The sequence below is a fragment of the Lissotriton vulgaris genome, chromosome 11, assembly GCF_964263255.1.
Source record: "Lissotriton vulgaris chromosome 11, aLisVul1.2, whole genome shotgun sequence".
In the NCBI taxonomy this organism is placed as follows: Eukaryota; Metazoa; Chordata; class Amphibia; order Caudata; family Salamandridae; genus Lissotriton; species Lissotriton vulgaris.
The window spans coordinates 1085182092-1085208008 of record NC_141699.1 but is presented as its reverse complement, the minus strand read 5'-3'; the positions used below and the strand labels follow the sequence as shown (position 1 = coordinate 1085208008).

General features: G+C 44.4%; 1 protein-coding gene across 24 annotated transcripts in view; it reads left to right on the top strand.

Moving 5' to 3' along the window:
* Positions 1-25917, top strand: part of LRCH3 (leucine rich repeats and calponin homology domain containing 3) — a 345591-nt gene that overhangs the window by 263118 nt on the left and 56556 nt on the right. For 6 of the 24 annotated variants that reach the window (XM_086944586.1, XM_086944578.1, XM_086944577.1 and 3 more), the window contains exon 16: positions 16529-16600. The exons of 13 other annotated variants lie outside the window; for them this stretch is intronic. In XM_086944586.1, the coding sequence (XP_086800712.1) occupies positions 16529-16600 (72 nt within the window). Of the gene's footprint in view, positions 1-5493; positions 5575-16528; positions 16601-25917 lie in introns of all 24 variants that reach the window. 5 more of the 24 variants (XM_086944572.1, XM_086944574.1, XM_086944573.1 and 2 more) reach the window with 1 other exon arrangement.

The following is a 25917-nucleotide window of genomic DNA, read 5'->3' as shown; positions in this document are numbered from 1 at the left end:
AGAGAGCATGTGTAACCACCATTGGTGAAACAATTTGGGACTTGTGGAGGGGTGTATGATGTTTATACTTTTAGAAACTGGAATGCTTTTGTGAGGCTTAATAATGTGGCATACAAAATGGGGTTAGGTTCAAAAATATTTACTCTGTGCAAAAGTGTCTATGAGATGAATTACTGTAAACCATGTACCTCCAGGTACAAAAGCGAAATGCACAGTAAGGGTTCACTTCGCCATAATTGCTGGTTGACTTGTCTGACCCCAGATTCATCACCTTTTTAATCCCCTCAGGCACTAGACTGAATCCAGAAGCATTTCAATAGCTCCTGTGTGCTGGTAGGTGGTGCCATCTGAGTCTCCCTCCTCTCTGCACTGCCTCCTGATGGTACGAGACAGAGCCACATATAGCCGACACCAAGTCTTCTTTTCCACACTCTTCGGTGCTGATTGGGAGCTCCTCTCTGACATTTCCCCAAAATCGAAATCAAGCGTGTCTACCAACTTCGTGTCTACCAAACTTCCGAAAACGGTTTCCTAGGAAAATGTTACAACCGAAGACTACAGGTTTCAGATAGCTGTCACTGACCTGTACAACATCAGGTCAGTGACAGGTCAGGTCAGGTATGCCTAAAACAAAGTTGTTGGGCAAATTGTGGAGGAAGCTTAGATGTGCAAGCAGGGTTCGACCTCTTACTGCTGCTCTAGAGCGAGTGCGTACTGCCAGTGTTCCAAGCACCTGACTCCAATTGTGTCTTCAGGCTCTGAACGGATTCTGGCCCTGAAGCCAGTGCACCCAGTGTTTCCCAGGCTACCTGTCACAGCTCTGTGAAACCTTAAAGAAGGCCACGATGCAGATAATTAGAGCGGTTCCGGTTCTATTTCGTGTGCCTTTGGGCCTAATGGATTTATTGGGAACTCCCCGTGGAATTCTGCTAGTGGATCTTTCCTGCGCATTGACTCCTTTCCTGCAGCTCTGCCGGTAATTACTGCCCCAACGCTGACCCTGACTCCAGGTGCACTGGCTCCTGACTACCCACCAATTACTTTGCTGCATCTGACACTGACTGAGTATATTCTCGATCTGTGTCTGGGTACGAGACTACGAAGGCTTAGCATGTGGTGCTGGAGGGCTCGCTGCAGGTTCCCTTCTTATGGCGTCAGTACTCCAAAGTCTAAAGCCCACTTTAGTTCAGGCTCCAAGGCTGGCCAAATTCTTGATCAGGCCCCTCCTCCCCAGCACCAAGTCAACAACGAGGAGACTGATCAACTTCTCCTCCCCTCTCTACAGATGGCCGGCTTTAATTGGATGTGCAAAACACTAGAGACCTGGACAATTCACTGGAGAAATACCTAAACTCTCCCTCATTTCTGTCGACTCTTTAGCAATAGTGGGTCGCATTTCTATGGAGGTCTTAGACTTGCAGCTGCCTGCTGTTGACCATAAAACCAATATGTGAACATAATTGACAACCTGAACCATCTACTGCTATGCCCATGCTTCTGTTCAATGACTTGCTTTACTGCATCTTGGTCTAAGCCTTGTTATGTTCCTTCACTGAGCCAGATGATCGTTCGCGACACAGGACGGCTCTGGGAAATGCATCCTTTTTTATACAATATCCTGCTCCGTGAAAACCTAGCTGTACAAGTTTCCACAATTAAGATTAATCCAATGACTTCTGCCCTTTGGGTTGCTCTACCCATGTCCTGTGGGATATGTAGTGTGACGTGTTGTCCACTCTTCTTGAATACGTCTGAAACTGTTTTGCACAGGCAGTACAGGATGGCCACAAGCACGGATATTACAGCTGATATGAATTGTGTTGCAAGTGCCATGGGCTCCAGTGTAGTCCTCCTAAGGCGTGTCTGAATGTGGGTAGCCAGATGATTTTGGTGATGTCCATACCTCACTAACCGACATGCCCTTGTACAGAGCAAGGCTCTTAAAAGTGATTTTGTTTCTGTGTTTCAGCGCTTCAAGTTCTCTAGGGAGACTGCTCGCTCACTGGGGCTGATCTCCCTTATTCTCATCCAGGGTTATTTCTGAGGCCTTGCCTTTTATTTGAGGCAGGCCGAACAGCCCATCCAGGAACCTGCCCAGCCCTTTCACAGCTACAAAGGCAGTGCAGTGGTTGTGATCTCCAACAAGGGTAGCACTCCTCCTGTTTGCCATCGCCTGCTTCAGATGTTGCCAAACCATTCTCGTACCCATTCGTTCCGTATTCCGAGGCTATAGCAGGCAAAGTGCATTTTTGTTTGCCCACAGGCGTGCTACTACCATGAACCAGTAGTTGTGACGGACACCTCATCTCAGGTCTGGGTAAGCCTCCTGGACAAAGTGGAGATCAGTCTTCTTGAGCTGTGTGTTTGCATTCCACCAAGGCTTTTGTGCCATCAAATGCCCCAGGCCTACAGAGATGGCATCATAGCCATTTCGTACTGGAACATGCAGGTCTGTGTGGGGTCGCCTGTTCTGTCTGGAAGCTCTTCATCTGTGATGGTGGTTAATCCCTCAGGGAGTTTTCTTGGCAGTTAATCACCTGTGTAGTTTCCCTCGATGTTGAAATGGACAAACTCAGCAGGTGTTTTCTTGCAGAGCACAAGGGTTGTTTGCATCTGGGGGTGGTGCAGTGCATATTTGATGTGTGCACCATGCCAGTGGTAGACCTGTTGATGACCTTGAAGAATGTGCATTGTCTGTCCACCTGCAAATTGCAGTGTCCTCTTTAGGAGGTTCTTGTGGGGAGATGTTCCACCATTAGTGGGACTCTGGTGTCCTGTGTGTGTTTCCGCTACTGCCTCCGATTCTGAGTCCTGTAGTTCTAGTTCAACAGATTGCAGCTCATCCTGATAGCCATGAATTGGGCCTAGAACAGCTGGTTTTCCAACCTAATAAACCTGATGTGTCCCATTAGTAGGGTAGAGACCTATACCTGAACCATCATACTATAAGCCTTTACATGTGTAAAGATTGGGCAGAAACTGCCGTCTGTACGTTTTTGTTTTCTACAAGAACGGTCTTGTTGCCTAATGCACTCCAGTTTGTTTTGTTGTTAGCCCAGTATGGTCTTGCTGTAGTCACTGTTAGAGCTACCTTTCACCTCTGTTTTCTTTTATGTCTTTACTTAATCTGTCCACTTAGTTCAAATTGTCCATTGTGATTTTAAAAGGCTTACTCAAGTTTTCACCTGCACCTTTTGCTTTGACGCAGTAGAACCCTAACTTCGTTCTTCCTTTTTTGATTTGTATGCCATTTGAGCCCAAGCATAGTTGTACTCTGAGGCAGCTGAATCTGAAGACCAGTTTCCTTGTGGCAGTCACCTCTAAGCGATGCACCAGTCATGTCTGGGCATTTTCTGTGCAGCCACCATCCACCTCTTTCTTCACTGACAAGTTGGTGCTTAACAAATCTAGTGCCCTTTGCTGTGAGGGAGTCTATATCCATACTTGTGTTTTTTCTCCCCATTACATCCCTTTTAGGAGGAGGAGAGTATGCACTGGTTGGATTCCAAACAGGCTCGTAGAATCTGTATTGACCGGATTAGGTAGCACCCTCTGGACAATCAACTTTTCATTGGTTCACCAGCACGGCGAAAACGCGGGAGTGCAAAAGTAGACTTTCTTAAGGTAGATTGTCCTCTGTATTCAGATGCATTATGTTCTGGCCAAGCAGGACGTCTTGAAGGTCTTCAGGCACATTCCGCCAGGGCCAAGGCTCTCCCGTCCTTGGCTTGTGGTGTTCTAGTGTTTGTCTGCCAGGCAGCTAAATGGGGCCAGTTCACGAGATATTATTATATCGATTCTCAGGTCTGCAGGAAGGGCTATTATGTCCTCTTATGTCCTGCAGGACCTAACAGTGCTTACTTTGCCTGTAAGATCTCTGTTCTTCTAGCTCTGATTGTGTGCCGACTTGATTATGCTAGTGCCCTTTATATAGAACTCTCACAATATTTACGGCAGAGGCTTTAATCTGTTCAGAAGGCTGCTGCTCGTCTTCCCAAGCGAGCCTCTATCACCTCTCATCTGAAGAACTTGCACTGGCTTCCTTTCAGAAATAGGCTCTTATTTAAGACTTTGACCCTTATGCACAGGGTGCTACACCATTCTGCCCCAAACTGTCTGTCTTCTAGAACTCAACTCTGCTCTTCCTCGAGATCTCTGCTCTCTTCACATGGTCATCTGGCCAACGTTCCTAGGGTGAAACGAGCTAGATCTGTAGGCAGATCCTTTTCCTTTCTGGGTCCTCAAGCTTGGAACACACTGCCTGTGGAATTCTTCTAAGTGAACAATCATTTAGAAAACAACTTAAGACCTGACTATTCACATGGCTATTAGTTTTCTTAATTTCTGACTCCTTTTTCGCTGTAGCACTGGGACACTCCTCTGAGTAGCTGAGCGCTTTAGACATCCTTTCCTCCCTCCCTCCCTCCCTCCCACCCACCATCCATCCCTCCCTCCATCCATTCATTCACTGTAAAGTCCATTCCTCAGACCCACCCCTTAATGCAGGTATTGGTTCGTAAGATGATGAATCTTGGATTAGAAGCATCCATTAGAAGACAAGTTACATTTAGAAAGGCTCTTGCTGTTTTTCTCCCCATAGCGGTCTGCCTGCTCTCCTCCCCGTACGGTGGACTGGACCTTTTTGTGTGGTAAAAATTATCCAAGGTACATTTGGCATACTGTCTGTTGTCAGTCCCTCTGAATCTGAGTTTTCAGAAAGTAGGGTGATAAACAGATGTCGGTGCGCTGGGTTGGCACCTTCATGAGGCTCGGTCATCAACTGCGGAGGTGCTGTTGAGCACAATGACGCTACAGACCATACAATGGTGATCCGCATTTTCAAAGCGGATTCAGAGAGGTCACTTTAGTTTGCCATTAAGTAAGCTCTCCAAACCGCTCCCAAAAAGGTGCCTTTCACAGACCTGTCCTATTTTGCCATTATGCGGGTTAATTACTGCTTTAGGTTTTATGACCTCGTAAAGGAGTTTACCTGCTCTTTTAACCTTGGATACCGTGCAACAGTATTTACTGTCCTGAAACTCAACTCTTACAGTGCAGCTCTAGTGATGCTTGGGACAGGGGTGTCGTCTAATTAATAAGACTTTACGTGCTAAAGAAAACTTTAAGAATGTGTCTTGAAAGCGTTGCTCATGGCATTCTGTGCCTTGTTTGAACCAGAATGTTTGACTTCTATTCTGTGTTTATTTTTGATCTGTTGCTAAGTTTTTACTGTAATAGACACAAGAATTCAATCTGTAAGTCCCATTATGTATTACATGATTGGAATGGTAAAAAATGATTTTCCCCATTGTTCTTTTTCTTACCTATTTTTCTCCAGTGCTGGATCCGTCACATTTCCTTGCAAGTTTCTCAGCATAAACGCAAAGCTTCTAATCATTTTGTCTCTGGTCACTGCTTTGTCGGACACACATATTTGGTCATTGTTTCACTTTGTTACTCTTTTTTTCCTCTTCTTCCTGCTGCGCCCGGTAGAACGGCTTTGAACCACATTTTGTCTTTGAGATTGACAATAACACCAACACAATTAAAAGGAGGCCGGGGATGCACACCCAGGTGATAGCATGCAGTGTGTGACCATGTAACATGACCGCGCATGCAGGCAGTGTCTTGCGTACATTTGTCTCATCGCCCTTCCCGCTGCCCCCAAAAGCCTCTCTGAGCCACCACCTCCTTCATCACTGGTGTTTGCTTACTCATTATTATCCATAATGTTTTGTTTAGCCCCTGTTTGATTCTCTCCATTTATTGCATGGTGATCATATATGCATATATATGTGACTTTGCTTTGTTAAAGTTGCTGCAAATCGCTTGACCAACAGTCTTAATCGGAATTCTTGTATTTTCACATTCTGAATGTTTTTTGATTGTCCATTGAGACACCACTGTCAAACAATGCAAATTATTGAAGGTCGCTCTGTCACGGTTGACTCTTGTTTGGTGTATGCAATTTTCATTCTCTACCCAGCATTTTTTTGCGTACTTCACCATAAGGTAACACTCTGGAACTCTTCAGCCTGACTGTCCTCTAATTGTACCTTGTTTGGTATCTAACATTCATTCAACACGCCTCTTTCTGCTGTGCAAATTACCTTTCAATGTGCAGCATTTACCTCAGACTCACTCTGGGTATCAAGAATCACTATAAAGAGGAATGAACAAAGCAGATTAATCTTGTTGACATTTTAAGGTCTTGACCAATCTTTTTTTCTGAGAGAAGAGGGGTTTAACGTCAGGAGAGAAGGCTGCTATGCTGTGATTGCCAGGAGGAAGGGGCGAGCCAACTAAGTCTACAATAACCCATTGTCAGAAATCGAACGTCTCTGGTAAAGTCCCTTCAGTGTATAGTGATAGTGATGAGAGGTGACAAGAGTCAACCGTGACAGAGCTATAGTGATTCTTGCGGTAGTAAGGCAGTGAGATTGCTTTGCATTAAATTAAAAAAAAAAACTTTTAAGCTGTTAGAAAATCAATGTTTTTGTTGCTTCTAGGCTGGGTTGGAAGAGTGTTCAAAAGTATCTTTATTACAATAAATGTAGCTATGCGAAGTCTGATGATCGGCAGTTCCATGTGATGACATAGTGTTCGTGGTATGTGTAGCTGTGGAAACTCATGCTCTGAATGTTCCTGCCATCTAATGTTGCGCTTGGGTATGTACAACTTGTTTTTCTTCGAAGAAGTCTTTCGTTTCACGAGATATAGTGGCTTCTCCGATCACTGGTAATGCACATCGGCTCCATTGTTAGATTGTTTTTCTCCACCTTCAAGTTTGGACATGTCGCTGATGCTCAGAGTAGACACCAAGTGACACTCCTCATCGGGGCCTTCCAGTGCCTCCAGCACTGATAGCTAAAAACAGTCTCATTTGCAAGAGCCTTTTTGACTCTATCCCGGTTCCGTTGGTTGCGCACCCTGGATACCTTTGGCTCATTTGGGGCTGTGGCCTTCCCGCGGGTTCTTCTACTTGGTTACCATCTTGAGAATGTGAAGGTTGTAATGGAACGGACACATTTTGAGTACTGTCCAAAGTGCCACTCGAAGTACTTATGGCAAGTTGATCATTCGGTCTACAACCTCTGACTGTTGCTGGAGCATGATGAGACCTCCAGTTCCAGTCCAAGAAGACCCTCTGATACCAAAGCGATCTATGCCTCTCTCCACGCAAGGTGGTGCGGTGTCGAGATGAGGACACCACCAACATTTTTAGGGTATATATTGACGAGGAACTGGGCACCCTATGCCGGCCAACCAGCGGCCTTTAGCCCTGAATTGATTCACCATTGCCCTCTGATTAACTGCAAAGATGTATACTATGTCCCACCACCAAAAACAATCAGTCAACCACCTCTTCCCAGGGAATCTGGCGTTAAGCCCAGTGCTACCTCAACAGATGTCTAGGCTGCCACTGCATCCTAGCGATGAACAGCAACGAGACAGGGCTTTGGATCGCACTCCGATCACGGCACCAGAACAGCCGTTTAAGACCTGGCCTTCCTCAGCACCAGCTGTGCCCTCAACTCCTGGTTCCTGGGCACCGGCGCAGCTGGGCTGTTCGATGGCCAAATGAGCTTTGACGCCTAAATGGCTGTCTGCGCCGACTCGTCTATCCACAGCACGTTCCTCAAAGGGCTCCCTGTATTTCGATGACTTCATTCTGCAGTGCCTTCAGGAGTAGCTTGACAGGAGGCAAAAGAGACTATTAATTCACCCGCAAACGGGCAAGATTTCTGCCAAACTGTCACCAAAAGTGTAGGACACTCTACCTCGCTAAAGAAGGCTTACTTTTAAGGCGCAGCCTGCACTGAAGCCACCACCACCACCTGAGCTGAAGAAGTATCGAGACAGGGGCACTAGCCTTATACCCTTACATTCCTTCATTCATCCTCCTCTTTAACCTCCTCCTAAAATTCCTTCGAACTACCCACCCCTCCACCCAAAGCCACTACTCCCCCTCCACGACATCCTCGCCAGAGTGGCCACCACATTCATCCTATGGGAAGGGCAGTCCCCTAGATCCCTCTGATCCATATGATGCTCCATATAACCCAGAGCCCCAGGAGGATTCGTGGAATGATAATGGTGTTGTTCCCCAGGAAACGACTGCACTGACCTCCACAAACCAAGCCTTCTCCACCAGTTGATACCACATCTTATCATGAGGTCATAAGTAGGGCAGCCACCTTTCACACGATAAATTTACACACCATCATAGTGGAGGATGAATTTTCGCACACCCCGTAATCAACAAGGTACTCAACCAAGCTTAAGGGTGTATTGAAATCCACTCAGGATGTCTTTAAAGACCTTGTTAAGGTCAGATTAGTTACTCCCAGGATTGGAAAAAGTATAAGTCCTCCCTTTCAGACCCGCCTTACATCAGAGTACAGCTCCCACCTGATTTTCTGGTTTTGCATACCCTCCCCCCCACAAATGCACCGGGTACTGGGAAAGCTCCACCTCCTGCCAAAAAAAGTGAAAGATCAATGCTGTGGGCAAACAGGTGTTCATTCAGTCTGCCACCCACTGGTGCCTTGCCATCTTGGTCGGCCTGCTCGCAAGGTATGGCCAAGCAGAGTGGGACAAGTGGAAAGACTTGATCCAACATCTCCTGGAACAGTACAGGCAAAAGGCTCAAGAGCTTGCTGCGGAGGACCAGACCATCTTCAACGCGACCACTAGGTGTGCTCTGGACGCAGCTGACACCTCTACAAGGATTATTAACTCGAATGTTCTGATCCTCCGACATGCCTGGCTCCCTGCCTTTGGCTTTAAGCCAGAAGTCCAGCATCATCTGATCAACTTGCCCTTTGATGAGGAACACCTCTTCAGGCCTCAGGTTGATCATATGCTGTAGAAAATCAAGGAGGACATGGCGAAGGCAATAGGTGCTTTTAGTCCCCATCTCCTTTAGTCCTTTTGTCGCTCATAGTGCCGTGGTGGCACCAAGGCAACCTTCCCAGAAACTTAAATCTCATATCAGAGGCAAAATCAGCAGTAACAAACCTCCCAGGGTTATTCCATAGGTGCCTGTAGGGGAAATAACCACAAGGTCAGGGGAAGAGAGGGTGTGGCAAAGGGAGCAGCTCCTGCCAAGTGGGAACTCCCTCTCCCCGACCACATTACAGGTGTCGAGGGGCACTTGCAGCAGTTCCTCGTACACTGGCAAAACATCAGCTTAGACCAATGGGTTCTAACCATTGTAGAACAGGGCTACTGCCTGGAACTCACTGATCCACCCCGAAACATCCTCACGCCCACAAATTGTCCCTCTCCTCAAAACACCAGCTCCTCCAGAAGGAAATCGACGCACTATTATTCAAAAGCTCCATAAGTGTGTACTCCCTGTATTTTATCATCCCCAAGTAAGACGTGTCCCTCAGGCCCATATTAGTCCTCAGGCCTCTCAAAAAGTTCATCTGTCCAGCCACTTTCACATGGTTGCGCTCTGGGGTTCCATTCCTCTACTGCAACAGTGCAACTTCATAACCGCTCTCAAACTGAAGGATGCCTATTTCCACATTCCAATCCACCTGACATACCACCTATACATCACGTTCATGGTAAGTGGTCATAGTACTCCAGTACCTCAAGGACTGGCTGCTCAAGAGTGCAAGCAGACAGCAGTGCTTGGTGCACACCCAGATCACCCTAGATCTTCTCCAGAATATCAGGCTCTCTATCAGCCTGGGCCAGACCCCCCTTCATTCCCTTCAGATACAGCCCTTCTTTGGGTTACTTCTAAATTCAGCTGATGGAGAGGCTTACCCAATCCTGCACAGGTTCAAGCTTTCCAGCTTCTGCTGCCTCTATTCCAGCCAGACCACCAGCTAACAGTCAGGACAGTAATGCGCTTCCTCGGCATGATGGCCTCATGCATCACCATCGTTCCGCATGCCTATTTACCCCAGCGCTTTTCAAGAGTGCCTGGCGACACAATGGTCACAATTGGAGGGTCTCTGGCAGGATCTAGTGTTGATTTGGGCGAGTACCCATCGCTTTCTGCAGTGATGGAACAGCAACAACCTGTTGCAGGACACACCTTTTCTAAACCTGGTCCCCCGAGTGGCCATCACCATGGACGCCTCTCAGGTGTAGGGCGCATTCGAAAGATATGACCATTCAAGGCCTGTGGGCACCCCTTCAGTAAACCTTTCACATCCGTTACCTGGAACTACTGGCACTCCAACTGTCTCTCAAAGCTTTCTTCTGCCACGTCTATCACAAAACAATCCTTGTCAAAACAGACATCATGACTACCATGTACTACTTTTGGAAACAAGGGGGCACCCGTTCTGCTCTGCTCTGGTGCTGAACATTTTGGGTTGGGCGATCAGCCACACGATAAATCTGCTAACTGAGTACCTTCTAGGAACGAGTAACAACTTTGCAGTCCTACTCAGCAGGATGTGGCAACAAGTCCACGAGTGGAAACTCCAACCCCAAGTCCTGCTTTGGATCTGTTCATAACCACCAAATACCCAGGCTTCTCCTAGAGGTTTCCACACCAACAGTCCATGGGCAATGCACTATGGATGAAGTGGTCGGAGATATTTGCCTATGCTTTTCCGCCTCTGCCATACATGATCTGGAGGCTACGGCAGGCATACCTCACCCCAATCATGGTGGTTTTCCCTTGGGCCAGACAATCCTGGTTCACAAACCTTCTAGATTGGTCAGTACAACATTTTAAGGAAGACATATTTCCAGAGATCTAAATTATGTAATATGGTGAAACTATGTGACTTCCCCTGTATATTTTGTCACACAGAAAATGGGACACCTTCTGTCACGGCATTTGGAGCACTGTCTGAATCTGATCTTTTTGGGAATTTGCAAATCCTTAACTTTAAGTGGGACTGAGGAGTGGAGGGTCTGGAAGGAGCGCAGATTCCCCATAAGACTGTTAGGATTTGCCAAAGTATATATTGACCATGTATAGGCTAGTCCTTAAGCTGAGCACCAGGGATATATCCCTTGGTACCGAGTTCCCAGCCTAGAGAATGGTGGAACAGAAAATGGAAGTAGAAGGCCCATGGACAGAATCAGTCTGTGAAGGTTGTGGCTGTGCAACAAAGTGGGAAGAGATTTGGGCACCTTGGAGGGCTGCCTGATTGTAATGATGCCTTATACAGGAGGTTGGTTGTCTCTTGGGGTGTTGAGCTGAGCTGTGCATTTGTCATGATCCAGTCTTAGTATAGTCTTTGTCTACTGGTTGGATGAACGTTCCTGTCCTGACCCCTATTGGACTTAATGTCAGAATGATCTTCACACCAGTTGTTTATTTTTTTACTCTTAATAAAAATAAATACAAGGTGTTAAAAAACAGATGTACTCACATTTAATAAAATAATAATTATTTGTGGCGACTAGACCAGAGCACTTCATCTTGAAAAAAAGGCCACCATTGCATTTTGCCATCATTGAATTTGACTGCAGACAAGAAATTCCTACTTGCCTTCTTGTGCCATTTGTGCATCATTTACATGGTGTACTTGTTAAAATCGGGTCTGATTTTTCCATGACTAAATTCCCTCAAAGCTTTCAGTAGATTTCAAAGTATATTTTAAACTTCCAGCTTTGCCATTCTCTTTCCATATTTTGTATACAAGACTAAGTTCTAGGCCAAGATATTAAAGTCAGCACTTTGCTGTCTTAGCATCACCTAAACTGCTGGATAGATTTAATTAAATTCAGTTGCTCATGCCATGTTACTGTGTGAAGAATTCTCAAAACACTAGCGCACAGTGGCTCAGCCAATCTAGGAAATGTGGCCAGTTTGGTAAGTAAGCTGGCCTTCCTGTCCCAGCCCCTTAATAGTTCCCTACAATTATTTTTCACGCTCCTAAAGATGATTTGGGAGGGAAAAAATGGAACCAGGATGTAGGACCTAAATGTGTATATCCATTAACAAACTGAATATATTTCTTAAATACATGGAGTAGCCATTCACGTGTTATTGCTCTGACATTTTGTACATGTAAATATTGTCCTAATGGCTTGTATAAAGCACTCTGAGTGAATCAAGGCAATAGCTATGATGAACAAAATGAATAAAAAAATAGAAGTTTAATAAACTTTATTTGTAACTTTAAATAAAAAGACTTTATTGTCTAGCCAAATCAAGGAGTAAGAAAACATGAATACACAGAACCAGCTTCTTGCAGTTGAACAAATTGTCACTAATTTACATCCCATCTTCCCTGGGTTTCCTCTTTTTCACAGGTAAGATTATTGTCTGCAGGAGTGTCCAAGTGTTTCAAGTTCCTTTCTCACTTCGATTTCTTTGTCTAATGTGTTCCTTTTTTCAATTGGTGCATTCTTTTTTGCCTCCTTAAAAACCTCTTCCATCAAAACAGTGTTTACTTATGAACAGCACCAATGCTTGAGAAATAAAAAAACATTCACAGCATAGGTTGGGTTTTGAGTGGAGTGCAGATATTTATCAGGAAGCGGATTAGAAGACACCCATGTCTTAAGAGCACTGCTCTTGCAGCCTTCACAGAGATCTGCAGTACTATTATACTGAACCATTCCAACTCCTTTGAAGTGTTAAACAGTTCTGTAGGTAGATTAAAGACCTCTTCATTGAATGCAAGTGTCCCCTTTACCCCTATTCAAGTCCTTTCCTAAAAGTTTGGATTGTAGAGTTCCTCAAAGTTTAGTATTAACCCCCACAGCTTTTTCAAATATCACTATTCGTTTGAAGGCTTTCTTATTCCTGGTCTGAAGCCTGATGCTCCAAAGAACTTCGTGGTCACCTAGCCATGTCATTGTAGGCCCATGTGAACTAAGTCACTACCACCAGCTTCATACGATCTGCAGTTTTGAAGAATATAATTCACTTTTTCTTCCTGACTTGTGGAAAACAGTAACTTAAATCACTGCTCCTCCCTCTCTGGATTCAAGCAGTGCATTCTTTTCGGGGTTGCTTGAGTATCTTCTGGAATGACACCAGGCGGTCCAAAATCCGTATTCTTACTGCCAGTTCTTGGTGTTTGTCCAATTGCCTTAAAATAAGGAAAATGAGGTACAAGATGGTTGCCATATCCTTGCAAGTAGGCAAATAGCTACATGCCGGGTGCAAACCGGTGGTTTGTGATTTGATGGGTGGTCCAAGGACCTAATGGAATGGACACTGGTCGAGGAAATTCGTATGAGAAATGGATTATAGTGACAGAAGATCACATTGATTGGAGGGAAATATATGAAAATCTGACTAGTTGTGATGCGGAAATAGATTAATGTGACTCATATTGAATCAGAAGCAACTTAAGTGGGAAGAAAATCTCACATAAGATGTAAAGCTTTGTGGACATATTGTTGTATTGGGAAAGTAAAGAAATACAAAATTTGATTTGTGAAAATAAATGTCTTTGATCGCACAATGGCAGACGTGTCTATCAGCATCAGTATTTGTACTCCAGGCATCCAAATTGACTTGGATCGCTTTTCTCCCTCGAATGCAAAGTATACAATTGTTTCTGTAAACTGACAAGGTCACAGACAACTGTGCACAAGTATGGAGAATATTTAATAGCAAGCTCCTCTGGAAATTAATAATGCTGTGGTAAAGTGCATGTTAGTCATGGTACTCATTTGTCTAGAGAAAGCAGTCTTCAGGCGGATGCTCTAAGATACTACGTATACCTTCTCAGGAGTTTAGTCCATGCCAGGATGTAGTCCGAGTAAGCACCTGTGGTACTTTAACAACTCATCATACCATAGACTCAGATGTTTTCCTTTTTGGAGTTCTGAGTAGCTGCCTTCTGATGGAAGCATTCCCATTCATCTGGGTTTTCAGTGTGAGGTTTGTCCCCTCATTGTCTTTGACATTTTCAAATGAGTCTTCAGATCAGTGTTGTTCAAGGTTCTGAATGGGCTCAGGAGTTACCAGGTTACAGATCCCCTCCTTTAACCACATGGCTGCTGTGGGGATTTTTCCCCTGTGCTGGGAAACTCTTGATCCCATTATTCATGACGAGCTCAGCTCGTCATCAGCACACGACACCCGTGGGTGATGACGAGCTGAGCTCGTCATCAGCAGCGAAAGGGTTAAAGTGGGATAAAATCATTCAGATTGCTTGTGTTTCCATTTCTTCTGTCCTTGGATGTGGGAAGTATATTGTATCCGAACATAGGCAGCCTACATATTGATTCTTGTCTTCTGAGAGCTTCATTGGCCAGAGGAGGAGGAGGAGGAGGTGGATGGCGTTGTTGCAGGTGAAGGATCATGATGGCTGTATAAGAGTAGATGGTTTAGTGTTGGTAGAGGATGTGATGAGTTACCTTGAGCCTCGTACAGTTTGGCTGTCTGTTGATCTATTTTATCTTTGCTTCTTGCCCATGAAGAGTACCTGGCCTAGATTCTGAAGAAATACGTTTCTACAATTTACATTTGCTTGAGGAGGCCTTATAAGCCCTTTTCATTGGATATTCCTGAGGTTTCTCAATGTCAGAAGCTAATGGTAGATATGTTTCCTTCAGCTTTGTATACGACAGCTCATTGCTGTCTAAAACTGGTTGTAGCTCATTTGATGGCACCGCCATTCGAGCATTTACATCGCTGTCATAGAAAGTATCTGGCTCTGAAAATGGTGCTGTAGTGGCATTCGAGCTATTCTCGCCATAATATAATTTATTACTTCACATAACTATCACCAGAAGTGATGAAACCTTTAGTCTTGTATTTGTTAAAGAAACATCTTTGATATTGAACCAATGGAAAGTTATCTAAGAAACAATGGTGCAGTTCTTGAAGTGCTTAGTGCGTGAGATGTCTTTGAAGGACAAAAGAGCCTGCACCAGTCCATACTGAAGAGAAAAACCCATTAGGATATGATAGCCACTTCCAGGGCACAAGAAGGGGAGTACAAAGAGGAGTTATAAGTGAAGGGGTTATAAATAACAGGGGGAGAGCTACAGACCAGCAGAGGACTGTAGGAGAGGAATCCATGCAAGGAAGGGAAGGAAACTGGGTGAAGAATGAAGCTTAAAACAATTACAAGACCACACTGGAGGGTAACTTGGAAATGGGATAACAGTGGTAACTTACTAATGAGATAAAAAAAAAAATGAAGTGATTTTTAAATGAAGATGAAGGACGTTAAGAGCTACTGATGTGAAAAACCAGAATCAGCCAGTGAAGTGAGTTGCAGGTCATGTTGGCAGGCTTGCAAAGCAGGGTTTTCTAAGGACAAATTGAGTTTGACATTGAAGCAATCTCTGGTGGAGAGAACTGAAGCTCATTTCTCCAGCAGTGAAGTTATTCAGCTGGTCTCCCGCAGCACAAACCATCATTGCTAAGAGAACAGACGCAGAGCTCAGAAATGCCAGCTTTAGAGTACCCAACACCCAGGTATGAGCAAAGCTCAAGTTGCTAACTTGGTATTGACCCAGCTCTTCCTTTTCTCTGTTAATCTTCTGTGAAAGCCGAAGATGCGAGGAGCCTGGTGAGGAGTAGAAAAGCTGCCTTTGGCCCTCTAGCTTCATAGTCCTCCCCATGCATGCTCTAATTGTAAATCAAAACCTCTGTCACTTTCTATGGAGGGCGGTATGCAAGATTGACTAGCATAGGGAGCCATGCACCACACTGGATTAGTCACAAAACAGGTACCATGAGTAGGTCACCCGTGAGGCTTAGGAAAGATGTGTGAGGGTGATATTAGAAGCAACTTGGAGGGACTTCGCCACGTAGGCATTGGTCGCTTGTCCACACCTGGTGTGCAGGGGCAGTGGTACGAGGGGCACCTACAGTGAGCATGCTGTTATCGTTTTATGTGGATTAATGAAGCTGTAACTATTGAAATATTTGGAACTTTAAACTAAAACCTTGCATTTTGCAAAGTCTCCTGTCATGCCCCATCTCTGGGTCTTTGCACAGTATTTAGAGGAAATCTTTAAGTTGTACCTGATAAGAGATGTTCATATTATGAATGAGTAGGGATGGGGTTTCTCTTTAAGAACACCTTTCACAACACAGTTGGTTTGATAGCTTCCTTTAAAATACTCTGTGAAAATGAAACTTAATGTGTTATTTAGTTGCTTACAATTACTTGTGCACTTTGACGTATAGGAATACTGGTTTGTTTTATGAAATCTAAGCCACACTTCAAGCCCCAGTATCCATTCATGCTCAGTTGCCAGCAGGATTTTTCCTTCCTGAGATTTCTTCTCTTTAAAAAATACCTTTTTAATAAAGCGACCAATGAAAGGGTAATTTCCCTTTGTCAATATCTCGTAGGCCTTTTGTGTTTCCTTTACTTTCAACTATTTTGTATCATTTCATCTGTGTTTTTCCCTCAAGCCTAACGTTTGTAAACTGCAGATATTGATTGCCTCCCAGTTTGGTGGTATTCCCAAAACAGTATTTTCTGAGGCCTTGGTTAGGGGGTGAGTAGACGCTGCAGCTAGTCCAGCGGCTCCTGGATTCAAGATTTCTCGCTTGCTTCTACAGGACTGACTGTTAACTGGCACTGTCTTCTGTTGCCTCTTTCTCTCTTTCTGTGTGTAGCCTCTGTCGGGGTTGAAGAAAGAGGACTGTGCTAGTTCCATGTCTGTTGCCTCGGCCTTCCGGCTTGTCCAGGTATCTTCGGCTTCTGTTTTTACTGAGCATACAAGCTTCTTATGTGTGTAGCACAACCTGGAAAACAGCAGGCATAGGGTTGAGCGTAGGTTGGGGCAGGGCATTGCTACATTGCTGCATGGCCGCTTGAGTTTGCTTGTAAATGGGTGTCAGTTTGTTCACGTTCTGCCCAGTAATGCCTCATATTAGTGTCATAAGTCTGTTTTCATGATCTTGTTCTTATGCACCTATAGCTTAATATTTAATAAATCATGGGATAAATGATGAAATGTCTGAGTTCTCCTATCCTCTGAGCTGAAGTGGACCAATGATTTCTAAACCATTTAGAGACACGTAGCCCTCAACTCTTAACCCCAAACACTCCCTGCAACTCTCTATGCTCCTCTTTTCCCTACTCTCATTTGATTGCTAAACTTATTATTACAGGGTACAAGGGAAAGTCTGCTTCTGGGCAAGGTGGCCTCGACATTCTACTCATTGTACTACAGACTTTTTGTAAAAGATCATGGATCAAAGTACAAAGGCTTTTGATGATGCAAAGACAAAAATACTCTTTCTCGTGTACAGAGCCCTATTTGCGATTCGGAAACCTATTACCAAATTGGGTTTGCGATGTGGTATTAGAAAGTGGTGTGCTTAGGGCGTCCCTTCCTAATACCAAATCGCAGTGGTTTGTGTGAATGTTTTGCGACTGAGATGCTGTTGCAAAACATTGCATTTTACCACCTACATCAAGGAGGTGTACCCATTTGATAATGAACAGGTGTCCCCAAGGGACCCCTTCCTCTTTGTGAATGTTAGTAAAAACATTCTTTAACCCTTTCCCTGCTGCGGCAGCACTACCTCCCCAGTGCTGCCGACGGCATTCCACCCGCGCAAGAAAACGCCCGCACCGCGGCGGAATTACCACCGCGGTTAACGGGTTAAGAGCAGGCAGTGGTCCCACGGACCACTACCTACTCTAAAACAAATGAAAAATAACTTTTCGTTATTTACCTTTAAAGAAAATACTCTGCATTTAAAAAATAACAAAACACTGCTTTATTCAAAAGCAGTCAGATGGTGGTCTGCTCACCCCAGCACGTCCCCATCCCTGTGATTTAAGCGATTCCCAAATTGTCGCAAACCGAGACCTACCTCAAAATTAATCCTGAGGGAGGTCTATTTGCGAACCACTTGGAATTGCAAAATGTGTCAAATACACATTTGTACATTTGTGTTTGCGATCATCAAATAGCGAATCCCAAAAATGTGCTATTTGGTAATCGCAAATTATTACCTTTGTACACGTGGCATTCATACTGTAAGCTGTAGTCTCCTCCTCAAACAACTCTAGTAAAAGTTCTTCACCTTAATTGAACAATATGTTCCTCTTGTTAACTACAGGCTCCTATGCATTCTGGTAAGAGAATGGGGTATCAGATTAACCCTAGTTACATGTTCTCTGAAGAATTCTTCTTACTAATGGTTGAAACTGAAGCTTGACAGGATGAGACAGGACCCCATCATAGCCCTTGCAGCGCATATTAACAGCAAGCATGAGACCCGCTTATTAAAGAGACATGTAGACACTGACAGCAAGAGATGTGCTTGTGACCTCTGAACTGTATCTTCTGTGACTATTTCTGAGACTGTATAATGATAGAAGATGTGATAAACAAGGAAACTCCTACTGACTGACCTTAGAAGTGTGTGTGCTCTTCTAAAGGTGAGTTTTGTATCAAAAGACTTGTGTACACCAACTGCAGCTGACAGCTTTAGACTGCGTTAAGGGCAGCATCTCCACTCATGGCAAGAGGAAGGCCATAAGGTTACTCTAGAAATATGTGGTGGACCTTGTATGGACCAAAAGAATAACTTAAAATGGTCCAAGACCTTCTCAATGACCGCCCAGATATGGCTTGGATTGTTACTGACCATAGAATTGAACACACTGATTCCAAGGGATAGACCGCTCACTGTAAAAACACATTCAGTCAAACAAAAACCATCATAGGTTGCTATCTGTGGAAACATGTTCCACCTTGAGAGGAGATCGATATCTTAACAATAGGATTAACCTATACTTTGTAAGAGCGGGACAATAACAAAAACCTATACTTTTGAGTAAGAGTGGGACGATAACCGAGTCCTCTTTTAAACAGACCTTTTTGTTAAAAGATTCTCACAAGAACACATGATAAACTAAACTGACACCATTCCCAGGCATGTATAAAAGACTTGAAAAAAAATCATTTGTATTCAAACACGAGACGAGTGAATAAAAAGCAATTGGAAAAAGGAGATATTTTTAGTAAAGATCTTTCACTGAGCCTGAGATCTGACACAACTCTTGACAAGGCGAAACATGTTGCAGGGAGAGAGCGCAGAAGCATGACTGCACTGACAGCAAGAGTTGTCTTTTCTGACCATAAAGACATTTACACACTCACATGTGCATCATATTAAATACATTTTGACAACAAGAAAGAACCTCTTGACTGATAAAGGAAGCCTATGCACTCGGAGCATGGGAACGTCTAGGGACAAGCCTGCTCACATATTATCTTTCACTAGCTGTGTGCTCTCTTGATGGTTCTATGTGTGAAGTAAAAATAAATTCTTTCTCTTGTTGTTACTGATATATTTTTATTCTGCTCCTTTTTTGCTTCTCTCTGACTGGATTCTGGTATTTATTATGTGTGATTTTAGCTGTCATGTAAGCCATTGCCACCTGGTATTTTCGTACCATTTGGGCACCACCAGTGGCACGTTCACCACTTCACTTCACTGTTGTTTTTCTTTTGATGTTTTTTGCTGCTCGGTTTGCTTTTGTTGCTTTGTCTTGGCTGTCACAGATTGGCATCATATTATGTTTGCACTTCTCAGTACATAACTTACTAACAAGTCTCATGTCCATCGTTGTACTCGCTGACATATGTACCTTTTTCTTATTAATTGAATAGCAGACTGCCCTTGTATGCACTCGCCTGATTCACTTGCACAAGTCCCAACTCTGTTGATCAGAACTGGCTTAAGGTGGGGTTTCTCCCTCTGATGCTTACATGGACTTCATGATAACCCAGTAGATTGTATACATATGAATTCTGTTTTTGGGTAGTTCTCTGCTTCAATCTTTTGCTGTTAAACTGTGTTACTTCCTCTACCCAGGTAATTTCACCTGGTGGTTGCTATAGCCCTTCTTTGTATAACAACTACCTTATGTTGCTGGTTACTGATACAAATAGTTCTCCCTGGAAATAACTCCATTGCACATCCTGTTCTGCTTTAAGACCGAAGACCTGTGCAACCTAGCTTTTAGTATTTCTAACTTTTACATTTGGTGTTGACAGACCAATAGAATTAATCAGCTCTGAGCTTGTATACTATAGACCCCATACACACTTACCATTCATTCATCCCTCCACCCTATTTCCTTAATCACATCAACCATAAGACTTGGGACACTATTTCCTTCTTGGCTTTTACTGTGTCTATATGAGGTATGTTGATTCCATTGTTAAATCCTAATTCCAGTGTTTTGTAAGTATGAACTCTGTGACTCTGCTTCAACAAAGCCTACTCCCCCCATGGAGGTAACTAGCTCTATTTTAATACTTTATATATATTAAATTAAACCAGGTGAGGACTTTGGCCTACAAACATGGTGTGTGCATACAAGTGCTGTCAACTCATCTGGTGATCCAATAGCTTGATTGTTCTTGTAAAAGAGAGATTAATAATTGAGAGATTGCCTAAGCCAGGGCTAAAAGCGGCAATGTGCAAATGTTTGCTTGTCCATTTCAGAAAGATGCATGTCTGTTTTTCTTGTGTTCAACTACCAGTCGTGTTTCAGGGATGTTTTTCTTAAATAAATTGGAGGGTGGTTCGCACTTCACACCTTGAGGTCCAGCTGCAATAAACCTGCTAAGGAGTTCTCAGAAAGCGATTTGAAGTCAGTTGTTGGGCCTTTTCCTCTGACAACACTCTGGCAGACCGTGTATATTTGAGTTTGTGCCATTAGGATTAGTCTCATCCTCCTATTAGCACAGCATAGGAGTCCTATTTTTTAGGTATATGGAACAGGCAACCCCATTTGTTGTATCCACCATCTTTTCTATCTCCGCATCCTCTATCACTGTTTTCACTCTTAATGTTGCAAATACACACCCTGCTGACTTCAGATGAATGCCACCAGACCCCATCCCGTCTGCTTGTTTTTTTGTGCAATCTATCACGAACACCCTACACCATCCCCGCTTTCTCTTTTGCTTCTACTCTGCCTCATGCCAAGTGTGGGCCACTCAGTTCAGCAGCAAAACAGAATTCTGTGTGATGTGACTCTTTGGCACTTATATTTCGATACTGTTACATTGGTCATGAGTGCCTGACGTTTTTAGGTCTCGGCCTGTTAAAGACTGCGCACATGCGCAGTCGAGCTGGAGAGATTTAATGATAGAGGGATTTTCACTAGTGAAGTTAACATCCGCCCCTCTTTTCCATTGGCTGGCGTCACCGTTCATTCTAAACGGTAGCCAGCCATTGGAGAAGAGGTCCAAGTGACGTTCTTCTTTCTCTCTAAGCCCCGTCCTTTTCAGACTGGCTTACTTGTCTTACGTTTGTGGTTAAAGCTTTCTTATCTTCTTTATGGGGCCTTCTGTTTTGCCCCATAAAGAAAAAAAAAGCTTTTACCACAAACATAAGGCCAAGCCAGTCTCAAAGGGACGGCAGAAAGAGAGGAAACTGTCTGCTATGGTATTGTACCTCTTGTCGCTCTGTAGTATGTGGACGCGTGCATTATGAATAGTTTTTCACGCGCCTACTGTTTATATTTTATTCTGATTGCGCTGTACACACTGTCTTGACGTGTCGTTGCAGTCTGGGCGATGCGTTTTGTCCTGCCAGGCATCGGTGATTACATGCGGTGAGTCTACCCCCACTCCCCCCCTTTGAGGGGCTGTTTTATTTGCCTCGTGGTGGGGCCGGTTGCCACTGATTGCCTTCGGGGGCCCCGATCGGCATGTGTGATGGCTAGGCGGCACGAAGACAGACTCTCACAGAGTTTGTTGAGAGTTGTGGGCGGCGTGCGATTGGATTCACAGCTCCACATTTACATTGGGGAGGCATTGCGGAAATACTGTTTGGCTGGTTGCGTGCACAAGCGAATGACCACTGGCATGGTGAGCGTCATAGTAGGGTTGATTGAACGAACACCATGCAGTTGCACCCGTATCTGCAGCCCATTGTGGATCAGAGCGGGAGGCATGTTTTGTTTGGGACCCGAGAGACAGTCAGCCGTGGGGCACCCGGGGGGGAGGGGGGGCAGTCGCCGCGCTACACTATTTATGGAGCTTGCAGACGGCACAGTCCAGGCTCGAAGCGCAGGCTATTATTGTTAAAATGGTAAGCCCTTCGGGCTATATGGCGCCTGGAGTCAGCTGTGTTTGGCCCCAGGAGACTGCCGTCCGTCAGCAATTTTAAAGTTATGGCTAATGGGTAGAGATTACTGCTCACCCCTGGGGCGTGCAGGAGCTGACGCATACCTGCAATTAAACCACCAAGACGCAGTCAGCGGAGTGGGCAAACATGCGTAGATACTCTCGCCCGTTGAGCGGGACACGCTGTGTCGGTAGGTTGTCGCTGGTTACCCCCGCTGGACACGACGTGAGCTGTCTGGCTCGTTTGTCACGTTCTGCGGCAAACTGCTGCCGTACGCCGTTGTCCACACGCCGTGTACAGGGTTCTTGCCTTTGCTGTGCACCGTTATCAGAGAGTAGTGTCAGTTTATTTCTCGCGTTGAGTTCGGGGCCTACTAGGATGCTCGCAGTGACTGGTGGTGGCTCATTAGCTTGTACAAAGAGGAGTGTTTGTGCACAGCGAGGGGGAGGTTCGTAAATCATGTATGCCGACGCTTTGGCAACACATGGGCTGCGCACCGGGCCGGCTGCTAGGGTCTGGAGCATTTGTGTCGCGGTATTTGGTATAGTTGCAAGGGGGCACTCTAGCACTTTGTAATCTAGCCTAGTGGGTTAACGTGCAAAGTGTTGTGCTGTTGTGTGAGCGGCGAGTTCTGTGACGGGCAGTCGCGTGAGACCCTCACTAACCCCCCCCTGCCCCCACTAAAGCGATCTGCTTCTGTGGATTCCCACTTGCGGTTGATCCCAGGTGAGACGGACTCGAGTCAGTCGACCGTAGTGGGGTGCGCCTCTGTAAAGTTTTGGAATACATCAAAGCATTACAGCGTTAGCACATGCGCAGACTGTCGTGGTCACCAAGTGTGTTTGCACATATGAGGTCCGGAGCCTGTGTTCTCCAGAGGCCTATGTCCAGGCGATGTGGCATGCCAGTTGCGTTTCGGGCAGAAAGAGAGCATAGGAGGGAGAGACATGAGCTCCTTCTGCTAAGTTAAAAGTCCAGTGGCGATGCAAACGACTAGGCGCTGCAGTTGCCATGGCAAAAATGTATTCCACTTTGCCAGTATAGGCCCAGACCATTTTGCTACATGAGAACAGGGGTAATAGCTAACCACACGCATGTTGATTACCACTGCAACGCATTCATTCGCTTTGCCAGTATGGGTCCAGCCAGCCCTTACATTTAAATCAAGGGTAAAAGTTTAGATGCAAAAAAACTGGGGAAAGGGGTCTAAGTACAATTGCACCTATCCCAAGTGCTGCCCTATTTAATCTTGTTGGTGCCACGGATCGGAGATTCTTTATCCCCTAAATCTCCCAGGACAAACGAGTGTCCCAACTTTCAATTCAAGCAAATTTTGATCAAGCACACAGATTTCTTTTTCAAATACACAATAGTAACCATATCTTATAAATCACAGTATTGAAACATTCAAAAGCAGAATCAATGATGGTATTTTTGAAGTTTGATCTTTATTTAGTCTTCATAACGCACTGTAGCCAACACGTTTCGTCCTCCACGGACTTCTTCAGGGCAAAATAAAGAAAGCTCTTCTTATAGTATTTATATGTAGGAATGTAGCTTTCTCTCCAAACCAATGGATATTAAGTATCTTCAAGGGAAATTCCCTTTCTGTTTCACGAATTTTTATTCACATGGAATGAAGAGCACTGTTTTTCAGTCTCGAGTCACTCGGGCAAGGTGGCCCAGTAATAGTTCAAGTTTCAGGAGTGGATTGCAGCCGGCTCCATCACGTGGCGTCTTGTGTAGTGGAATTTCCAAGGGTAAAAGTTTACCAGACTTTTCTAATTATGGTCTCGCCCCTGCGACTTCGCCATTAGGAGTGGGGGGGCCAGCACGGAAAGTAAGGGCCAAGTAATGTAAAGCGAGCTGGGCCTGAGGATTAATGTATGTATCCTCCGTTTCGAAAATATTTCCACTCAGTAAAATTGATTAAATCTGCATAGAACATAAATGCGGTTACAAATGGGGTTTGTGTCTTCCCCCAGCGGTTAGTGTGTGGCAGATGATGCATTTTGACGTCTTACTCATTACCTTTGGCGTTCTTCGCTATATATGCTTTGGGTCACACCCCAACGTCTACCTTTGACTTGTCATCGATCTGAACAAAGTGCAGCCGTATTTCCTTATAAGGCCGGCTTAGTGGACAATGTGTCTTTTGTAGGGGGGCCTGGGCTCGACCTCGTGTCACAAGGTTCAAATCCCGGCGGGTCCACTCAGCCTTTAATCCTTCTAAGGTCGATAACATGAGTACCGTTGGGTAATAATAAACACCTGTTCTTCAGTGCCACGAGACACCAAACGGGGGCTTGGCAAATGCAGTTTATTTCCTCGGTTGCTCCACATTCCCTCCATACTTTTATATTTTTCTATATTATGCTAGCTTCAATTAGTACACAATGCGTAATAGAATTCAAAAATTTTTCAAACAGAGGTCCCGTCCCATACGTGTTGCCCAGGGCCCCAGGAATACCTAAGACAAAGTACAATCAATTAACCAGAACACCGCTCCAGCAATGCGAACCTCAAAACCCTGCGAACATCATTGTGATTTCCCCCAAAAACCCGACCAGGAGCTCAGCTTGGGGAGACGGCGGCTGCACTAGTGCTTTTATGAAAGACTTGTGCATGTGCATCTGTGCCAACAAATTAATATCCACTCAGCGGTCCTAAAACCACCCCACATAAGGTTTAAAAACACACCTTAGAACGAGGAAAGAGGATATATATACGTGTGGAATATATATGTAATATTTTACCCCAAATTCATAATTATATGCTTGGTATGTAAATAAACGTTTAAAAAAACAATAATAAAAGCAAAGCTAAAAGCGATCTAATGACAAACAGAATTGCTTAAGCTTAACTAAAGCCGAGACCGTTGCATTGTTGATTTTTTAGGAGATAAAATATCGGTCTTGAACTTCTTGTGGGAAAGTGCCATATTTTGTATGTTCTCAGAAATACAGATGCGTTCACTGCGTCTAGAAGCTACAGTTGCCTTTGTCTTAGGCAATAATGAGATAAACCAGAGCATGCATAATCTGTGTGCTGAAATAGTGGAGCAGAATAATGACTGCATTGCTCTTTCCTTGGAGAATTTAACATGGTTGCCCTGTACGTGTACACAATTGTAGTATTCCACATTTTGAATAGCAGTCTGTAACCCGCATGTAATTACATAAAGTTTAGGGTTGTACAATTTAGCTACAGTTTCTGTTCAAGATTTTATATATATATATATATATATATATATATATATATATATTTTTTTTTTTTTAAGATTGCATGGTTTTATATGTTAACACAAATTTGACCTTTATCTAGTCCACAATAAGTGCTGGAAGTAAAAAAATCTAACCTCGTGGCAAATATCATAGACATTTCACCTTGTTTTACTTACTAAACAAAAGACTCAGCCAACATCTATTAGCCACGTGCGAAAAGTGAATCCTCTTTAGCAGCAATAACCTGAGCAAAGCGTTTCCTTAGCTTTCCAGTCGCTAATGTTGCCTAGGAGCTGTCCTGGCCGGTCTTGTAACAAAACTGCTTAAGCCCCCTTATGTCTTAGGGCATTCTTTGTTGCACAGCTCTTTGGGTCCCACCACAGCTCTCAAAGGGGTTGAGGCCTGGACACAGACTTTCCATTTCCAAAAGCCTGATTTTATTTTCAGCCATTCAGTCATACTTTTTCTGATGAATAGTTGATCATCGACCTGTTGCATGAACGACTTCTAAGCTTTAGCTGCTGGACAGATGGTCGCACTTTTTTGCCCATAGTATGATGGTATAGAGAGCAAGTCCTGGTGGACTCGATGATTGTGAGGCAAAGACGTCCCTAGCTACAAGTAGACCTTAATCAACGCCCCCTACCCACCACCATGCTTGACAAATGGTATGCG